Source organism: Sinocyclocheilus anshuiensis, unplaced genomic scaffold (genome assembly GCF_001515605.1).
Source record: "Sinocyclocheilus anshuiensis isolate Anshui unplaced genomic scaffold, SAMN03320099.WGS_v1.1 scaffold88, whole genome shotgun sequence".
Lineage (NCBI taxonomy): Eukaryota > Metazoa > Chordata > Actinopteri > Cypriniformes > Cyprinidae > Sinocyclocheilus > Sinocyclocheilus anshuiensis.
In genome coordinates, this window is record NW_015555728.1 from 959,516 (window position 1) to 969,224 (window position 9,709).

General features: G+C 40.3%; 1 protein-coding gene across 1 annotated transcript in view; it reads left to right on the forward strand.

Annotated features, from left to right (window-relative positions):
• The window catches only part of LOC107672752 (major facilitator superfamily domain-containing protein 3-like), a 47,108-nt gene extending 40,724 nt beyond the window's left edge, over positions 1-6,384 (forward strand). Inside the window, exon 6 of the mRNA XM_016466086.1 lies at positions 5,920-6,384. Within this exon, the coding sequence (XP_016321572.1) occupies positions 5,920-6,012 (93 nt within the window). The 3' untranslated portion in view covers positions 6,013-6,384. The remainder of the gene's footprint in view (positions 1-5,919) is intronic.
• The last annotated feature ends 3,325 nt before the right edge of the window (positions 6,385-9,709 follow it).

Below are 9,709 nucleotides of genomic sequence, written 5' to 3' on the forward strand. Positions count from 1 at the left end.
CTGCGTGTGCACATGGTTGCCAGGTTGACAAAGATAAGTAACACATTTAGCAGATATTTCCGTACTGCGCAAGTGTGAAGCTCTGTTTCGGGGATTACGTCTCTTTATATCAGGCAACCCCGGTTGTGTTCCTCTGCGGCCAGTTTAAACCTTGTTGTAGCCTATATATGCTCTATTCATTATTTTTTAGAAACCTCGCACTTTTCTACTAAATTTTAAACGTTGTAAAATTGTAAACAAATTAAGAATGGTCCACTGCTGCACACGTGCCACAATATCGATACAGGGCCAGCTGTATCGATACTCGTATCGTCAAATCTCTGTGACGATACATCGTCGAATCGATATTTTGAACACAGCACTACTACATTCATAATTGTAATTAAGGCAAAAGGTATTAGGATTAAACTGAAGTATTTTGAAGCTAATTTTGAAGTGTTTAAATTAAATTTTCAATCATAAATTTGCAGTATACGATTAGTTGGATAAATGACCCTCTACAAAAGTAACTAATTTACAGAACAAGTGAAAGTGGAATTTAACAGATACAAAAGTAACATCTAAATAAAATCTAGCATAGATTTCACACCTGAGTATCCTGATATTTTAACGGTATGTAGCCTATGCTAATGTCTTATTGAAAATTTGACATACACACACTCACGTTCTCACTTATACACACACAAACACACTTCTTTATTACCTGAAATGCTTAATATCTGGAGCTGACATTGTGTTCTCAGTGTCCCTGAGGGAGCTCTTTGCCCTGCGATTAACAATGATTATAGCCTCTTCACTTCCTATTGCTAGCACACTGAAGATTTTAATTTGTAGTTTAATTAATTTTAATGACATAACATTGGGCTCACACAGAAGGAAAAGGACTGAACTGTACAAGAAAACAAAAACATCACAAGTTCGTTGTTGAGGGTTTATGTGCTCAGTGTATCTGTGCACGTTAAATGAATTAGATAATGTTCATTTGTACAGAGAAGTTCTTCTCATGGCTGTAGATGTGCATAAATGGGTTTTAGAGGACAACATCAAAGGGATGTAAAGTAGGCCTTTAATTAACTACTCCATGAGTCAACCAAACAACAACAACAAAAAAAGAGAATATTTTTACAATACCTGAAAAAGAACTGCGATATCTAAGCCATAGCATGTTATTATCTCAGTTGTAGTGGAGAAACTCTCATTTTGTGATGTGTTAGTAACAAAAGATAATCGATAGGAGATCAATTAGTGGCGATGAGAGATGGACAGATGTCAAGGACAAACCCTGAGAGCCAGTCGATTAATGAGGGGGAGTTTCAGCTGGGTTCCATGGAGGGTGTTTGTTAGTGTTGATTTATTGCATAATGACTGCCGTCACCCTTAATGTGTGTTAGTGGAAATGTACCCAACCCTTCTTCACAATTCACTTAGATGATTGTTTCAGTTTTATTTATGTTTCGGATCTTTTATTCATCGGAAAGTTGTACTATTCTCAGTAGAAGCTACTGATGAGGCCTCAGTCTGGCCACTCTGAAACCAGCAAACTTTCAAACTAGCATCTGGAGCCAGAAATGTGTTGTGTTTTTAAGTAAGCTGGTCTGAAATCGTGTCCTTTGGCGTGATGGGTTTGTCTTTTTGCCTGTGTGTGTGTGTGTGTGTGTGTGTGTGTGTGTGTGTGTGTGACAGATACTGCACCCTCCTCTGTTCCCCTCTCCTCTCTTTCTCAGCCCCATGAGCCAAAACAACAGGCTCCAAACAGCTTGAGCCTCTCCTTATCAGCAGAAAAAAGTGCCCCATTTTCACAGCTTTGAATCTGACATTGTTGGCACATTAAGTATTGGTCATTAATAAATTAAATGTAATGAAGTGACATGAAAGAAGAACAAGTCAGATGGTACAATACAAAAAAGTAGAAAGGGAAGAAAAAACTTTCTTTAAGTAGCAATTACAGTAGCTATTACTTTTTTAAAGTCATCTGAGAGTGTTTTTCATGTTAATTTATTCAGGCATATAGTGAATAATTAAATGGCCAGAGATGTAAGGAAGAAATACAAGTGAAGTTTGTGCCAGTAAATTCCTGTTTGTGGACATAAACCAAGGATCATTTTGAATTTATTTTATTTGTCGTTTATCTTAATTGGTCAACCAGAGGGTATTTTGCAGCTTTGAAATAATCATAGGCATATTCTGGGTTGGATTAATATTTGCTTCTGTTTTGATTCAACCAACAGTGTTTATGTTGATCGTTCATCACTTGTAACCTTATTTTAATACCACCTGAATACAAAGTGAATATTACATTAAAAAGATGCACAAGGTGATGCTGCAAAAGAGGCGAGCAAAAGAGCCATAGTAAAATAAACAGATGAATATACAGTATTATAAAGCACAGAAATCAAATGAATGAGTCAGAGTTGTAATCATCTTTCTGAAATCAGTGTGCATTCAGAAGTCATAATTATAGTACGGTATAATTCTATAAAATATACAACTATATAATTATATAAGTTAATCAGCAAATTTAGAACTAAGTTTTAAATTGTATTATTATTATTATTATAGATTTTATTATTGTTGTTATTGTTTATTATTATTACTTTTTGCCTTTACATTTATATTCATATTTAGCAGTAGTAGTAGTAATAGTAATAGTATTAATAATATTTTTTCTCTTCTCTATTATATAATCGCTCACACTTTATTTTAAGGTCCAATTCTCACTATTAATTAACTATTAACTACGACGTTCCGAATTACTGCTTATAAATAGTTAGTAATAGGTAGTTGTTAAGTTTAGGTATTGGGTAGGATTAAGGATGTAGAATATGTGCTTTATAAGTACTAATAAACAGCCAATATGCTAGTAATATGCATGCTAATAAGCAACTAGTTAATGGTGAGAACTGGTCCTTTTACTGAAGTGTTACCTTTACAACAAAATATCATTTTTAATTAAATGGTTTTTATTACAATGACACCACTTCATTAATTCTTCAAAATTGTATTATCCAATTTCAATAAGAATTATTTCATTGAAGAAATATACAATTATCACAAAATATACAAAATCACAATTTGTTTACAAAGCAAAAAATGAAATAATCTCGCTAAACATGAATTGTTTATGAAAATGTGTAAGCCCGCAGAAGTTTCAGCGCATATGTAGCGTGTCAGTCAGCTACAAACTTCCTAGTTTAGGAGGAAGTGGGTCTAAGCCTCTGGGCCATTGATTGAGAAGGGTGGATGAAGAGAATCATCGGTAGAAGGATAGCAAGAGAGCCAGAGCCTGGGAGAGCGACTGGACCAGCGGCCCTCCTCTGGGCACTGGGATTAGGGAAGAGTGGGTCGGCAGCATGTTGATGAAAGGATGGGGCTGCGTCCATAGAGGAAGTGGAGGGGCGGAGAGATCAGGTCAGCACTGAAAGCGGGGGAACGGCACGGAATCAACTTAAAAAAAAACAACAACAACAAAAAAAAACACAAATAAACAAACACAAAAAGAAGCAGTAAAAAGAAAAGAAAAGAAACAGAGGCTTCAAGTTCCTTTCGCTAATTACCAGCACTTGCATTTATTAATAAGGTCTAATGAGCACTTTCTCAATAGTTTGTTTTCCCTTAATATGAATATTTCCTTTTCATTAACATGTTACATGTGCATGGATTCTTTCCAAAGATCACATCACCGTCTCTTCTTTCCCAAATGTGTGCCCTCATGTGTTTATGTCAACATTAAGTGCTAGACTACACGTGAGAGTTTTTAGAGATTATAGATCAGTCCTCTGTGTGTTTCATTGTTTAAGACTGTAGTTGTGCTTGTTCAGTTATATATTATGTGCTCGACTCTTCCTATAAGTCTTCATAATGTCAGAATCACGTTAGATCATATTGACAGAGTGAGTGGGGGTGGGGAACCCATCCAAGTGCCAAGTTCAGGCAGATGATTTGCTTTAAAACTGCCTGATTGGAAGCATGTAGCCATCCAGGGGCATAGCCATCATTTCAGAAGTGAGGGGGACAGAAATGGATCATGCACAGACTATCCTGTCTCTTTGAATTGAAATCTATATTTATTCACACGGGCTCTTGAAAACCTCTATGCGAACACACTTGCCCGAAAAAGTGCGGGGGACGAATTTACGTGATATTAAAAGTGGGGGGGACACGTCCCCCGCGTAATCTACGCCCCTGTAGCCATCATTAAAGGTAATAATTTCAAAAAGAGTCCATATTGTACACATACTTATTTAATCAGCCCCTGGCTTGCTTACTAAATCACCACTGCTGGTTCTGTACTGATATAAACTATACATAATCACAAACATCTTCTTTCATCGGATCAGGAAGTTGTGGATTTATTGTTTGTGCTTTAATGAATTATTGTCTCTAAGTGACTGGTCTTCTGGTCTGCACCGCTTATGAAAGCAGCATCATTGAAAAATTTTGTTTTGTTTGTTCCTGTTTGGACTGAGTCTGTTCACTTAGTGAAAATTAGGATGAAAGTTATTTTGGTACTGTGCAAACGTGTCACCGTATGTGTGTGTCCAGTGTGTTTACCTTATTGGTATATTCTTCAGTAAGATATTTTTATGCTTTTGAAAGAAGGCTCACCAAGGTTGCATTTATTTGATCAAAAATACAGTAAAAATAGTAATATTGTAAAATAGTATACAATTTTAAATCCAGTCTTTAGTGTCACATGATCTTTCTGAATATATTCTAACATAGTTGGTGCTCAGGAAACATTTCTTATTATTTTCAATGTTGAAAACATTGTTTTGTTGCTTAATTCTTTTGTGGAAACCATGGTAATTTTTTCAGGATTCCTTGATGAATAGAACAGCAACCATTTGCAATCTTTTGTAACATTATAAATGTCTTTACTGTCACTTTTAATAGATTTAATACATCCTTATTAAATAAAAGTAATAATTTCTTTTAAAAATAACTAAAACACTGTCATAATTCAAGCAGCGTCAAATTGCAAAACAAACAAACAAAAAAATGTAATGCTTAAGTGCATTTAAAAGAAAGCATGTTGTGTTCACCATGGGGCCTTTATATATTCATCTTTAAATGGATCAAATCATATGAAATAATGGGTCTCATTCTCCATTTCTTTGTCAGGCTGCCTAAAATGCTCATGAGTCTTTGTATCTGTGCGATACTGGAAATTGGACAGATTATACAGAAAAAAATCACTTTTACTACTTAGATTCTACTTTGGTTCTTTAGATTTCTGTCTTTAATCTTGAGGAAAATATGTGGGATGCCAATAAATAAATATTTAATCGCTCCCCAGAGAACAAGCCATTTATGATGCTGTCAAAATCAATACAATATGACTAATATATGATGCAGTATATTCTGGAATGACATCTAAATTGTGTAGGAGTGTGTGCATCGGTACTTTCTTTTGATACTACAGTGGAAAAGTAAGTTAGACCGTACAGTAAGTAATCTTTCTGCATGAGCAGGCTGGTGTTGGTGTGTACAGTAATTAAATCCAGTCTGAGGGGAGAGTGTGGAGCCGGTGCCAGCAGGGCTGGTTAATCTACTGTGCTTTCTGCCTGTAGGCTGCTTGTAATTAGTGATGAGTTGACTGGTAATCTGGCCTCTCCTGGTGCTTTATCTATGGCAAGTTAAGACACCCAGCTTTAATCTGGACAGCCCAGTCTGCCTAGCGTGTGCATGTATACCAATAGAATTGGCTGAATTTTAATCTCCGACCTCCCCCTCGCTGGTGTTTTGTCGGTTGCTGGTGCGTGATGTAATGATCTTTGTGAGATTTGGGCGTGATTAGTGATGGACGGTCATTATAAGTGTGTCTGGTAAATAGTGCATTTGCTTTTATGCATATGTGACTGGAGTTCGAATCCAGCTCTGTTCATTTTCCTCACGTGGTTTCTTGAAATATATTTACAGGTGATGGAACGCAGGTGTGAGCTCGGATACGCCCTTGATGGTTGGCTCAGCAGGACACAGAAATGTTACTGGGTTGCAAAGCTGAAACAATGATCCCGAAGAGCAAGGGTGGGTCCCCTCTCACACTGTGACAGTATAGAGCAGGAATATATTGTAGCAGAATAATGAGGTAACCTATATACTCTTTTTGTGTCACTCTAACCTAATTACTGCTCAATACACCAAGAGCCTGCGTGTAACGCTGCCCAGCAAATCTGATATCGACATCCACCTCTCAGCTTCATTACTTTGCCACCTGCTACGTTACATGGGACTCACACACTTAGCTAGGTTTTTTTTTTCTGTGGAAAAATTTTGCGTGGCCTTTTCCATTAAAAGTAATATTTGTATGATCTTTCAACTTGGAAAAACTACTCAGCACCTGGGTAAAAATATTAAAAATAACCCAATAAAATGACCCAACAGGCTGAACCCAGCATTTGGGTTAAAAAAAAAAAAATAACCCAGCATTTTTTAGAGTGTAGTGAACTGTCTGCTGAATATGCTTTCTATATACTGAGAACCTGAGGTTTATATTTATTTAAATTACGCTACCACTAATTGCCTATTACCTCTGTCAAATGACATAAGTGCTGAAAAATAATGCAACCTAAGATATTAATAATTGTAATTCTTTAACAGATGTTTAGGTATACACTACCATTCAAAAGTTTGGGGTCAGTAAGATTTTTTTTTATGCTTTTGAAAAACAAATCTCTCATGTTCATCAGTGCTGCATTTATTGGATCTAAAATACAGTAAAAACAGTAAAATCATTATGCATTTTTACAATTTTATATTTTAATATATTTTAAAATGTAATTTATTTTTTGTGATGGCAAAGCCGAACTAGCCATTACTCCAGTTTTCAGTGTCACATGATTCTTCAGAAAACATGCTTATTTTGGTGCTCAGGTAATTGTTCCTTTTATTATTATTACAGTTGAAAACAGCTTTTTTTTCAGGATTATTTGATGAATAGCTACAATAGCATTTATTTAAATTGTTTATTTATTTGTACAATGTAGAAGTCCTTACTGTCACTTTTGATTAATTTAATGCATCACTGCTGAATAAATAGGTAGGTAGGTAGATAGATAGATAGATAGATAGATGAACATGTACCTCTTCTTTCCTTCCTTTTCCACTTTCTCCCACTTTTGACTTATGAGAGTGACCACATGAAAGCCCATTATAGAAATTCATCTTGGGAATCTCATAAGCAAATGAACCGTAATGGCGGGAATTAAAGCTTCCCTTTGGCAGGTCCTGGGGGCCTGTAGGAAAGTGGCTCAGCGTGTCCTTTTCTGCACATAAATGTTAGTGCTCCTGGTCTGAGACACAGAAATGCTAAATATGCCCCAGTGAAGAGAGCGTGCTGGCATTTGGAGTCTTAACACTGCATATACTTACAGCAGAGGGTTGTGCTGTCTTTGTTCATATTTAAATGGATATCAGACCACAGACAACACTTTTGTAGGCCTCTAAGGGAATCCGTAGGCTGAGGAAGGTGTGATGTTTTTTCTTGATCTTGTTAGCATCTGAATCTGTCATGTGAAATTTAAACCATGCATAAAAAAACAGAACAGACATATGTCACTATTGCATTGCTGCCATGACAGTTTCACGGTTTATACAAAGTCAAACAAAAAGACTAAATGCGCCAGTAACCAAACAAGATCTGAGACCTGTCATGTTAGGGTACAAATAAAGGCTATTAAATCTATTCAGAAGGGATTTTAGAACACATGCTTAATGTTCTGTGGTAAGTCCTCTTATTTAGTGGAGTAAGATGTGGTAGTTTTTATTTATGCTGTGCTTTAGGCAAAGAGAGATGAGACAGAGGTAAAACAAATACACCGAACTAAGCAATGTTGTGCAGTATGTTCAGTATGTTTATTTATTTCCTATCTTAATTTCTGGAAGAGGTGAAACATGTTCCCTTTCAGTCGGTCACTCTGAGTCATGTCGGTGACCGACGAATTGGGATCTCGCTTCGAGAGACAAATCTACTTCGAGTGTAAACTAAACGAGCCAATGCACATTGGCATGCGATGATTGCATCCAGCTGCCGCTGATCACAGCGTGAGCATAAAAAGGCAGCAAATGCAACGCATACCAGCTTTTCGCTTCGGAGCCGAGCAACATCGTTCTGCTCCTACCAGTGTCTTCAGTGAACTACGAGTTCAGCGCACTCTTGGAAGCTTTTGTGTTGGCGGATGGCGCTTCAGCAGTGGTCCGAGTGGTGTCGAGTGGGTTGCGCACTTCAGGCATCACTACCCCCTGTCGTGCTGCAAGCGGCCTTCTCCCCTGTGCGCCTCAGCACGTAAAAGAGCATTTCCCTAAAAGAGCCAATTTTCTCTAAAAGAGCTTACACGGGTGTGTCTTTGTAAAGACGACTGATCGTCTTTTTAAAGATGCCATTTCACCCATGCGTTTCTGGATACGGTCGTTACCTGGCGCCGGGTGATGGTCACGATCGCTGCCTCACGTGTCTGGGCATGAAGCACGCTGAGGTGGTGTTCGTGGATGAGTCATGTTCCCATTGCGGGCAGATGACCATCTCGGAGCTGCGGACCAGGCTTCGCTACCTCCAGGGGGTCGGAGTTCCGTTGCCTCTGCTGCGATCTAGTGCTCGTTCTGGCGGCAGCCAGGCGAGGACTACTTCTAGCAGTAGCGCGGGCGGTCTGAGGGTTACAGTGGTGGCAAACCCCTCAGGGAACCAACCCTCGGCGAAGGATGCGATAGAGCCGGTCCCTCCAGCCGATATGATACAACTTCATTGTACCCAAGAAAGGCGGTGGTTTATGGCCAATCTTGGACCTGCGTGTCTTGAACTGGGCCCTGCACCGGTTACCGTTCAAGATGTTGATGCAGAAATGCATCTTCGGGTTTGGCACATTTACTGCCAGAAACCGACCTTCTAGCTCCTCCTCTCTCACCACCCTCGACGGTGGTGCAGCGAGGGGGTATTCGGCGATCCCCCCAGTGGAGCGGTCGGTAACGACGCAGTTGTGTCCTAAGACCACCTTCTCCTGCCTCCGCTTTACAAGCTATGGCGTTACTGTAGGTGCACCAGGCCAAGGCACTGAAGGACCTGCACGAGGGTGGTCACGATCCGGAAGTTCTGAAAGAGCTACGAACCGCCACTGAGTCCCGAGGTGGGCGTGGCAGCGCGGCACTCACCGGGTCCAAGTTACCCCGGCCTGTCACCAAACCTTCACCCAGAAGGGGAAGGCCATCTCTAAGCAGAGGATGGCCCAATGGATTGTGGATGCCATCACCCTGGCTTATCAGGCACAGGGTGTGCCCTGCCCACACAGGTTGCGAGCTCACTCTACTAGGAGTGTTGCATCCTCCTGGGCGCTGGCTCGTGGTGCCTCGCTGACAGACATTTTTCGACACATCCTGCCCCGGCGGGCAGCTGCTGCCTCCACCCGCCCGCCGCCTACAGCGCCCCAGCCTGCTCGCCGCCAAGGGCGGCCCCCTGCTCCGCCCCCACTCCCGCGCAGCCTCCGCAGCAGCCTCCACCCAAGTAGCACCGTGGAGCCGGGCGTAGGAAGGCCGCCCAGCCCATCCAGGCCCCCGCCAAACCTGGCGGCAAGCACAAGAGCAAGCGGCCCTGAGACGGGCGACCCAAAGATGGAGGGATCTGCTCTTCGGGAGATGGTGAACGCACCACTCCCTCCCCTGGAGGAGGGCCAGGTGGAGAATCTTTTGTTTAGTTTTACACCGCCGTCGGCCTGACGGT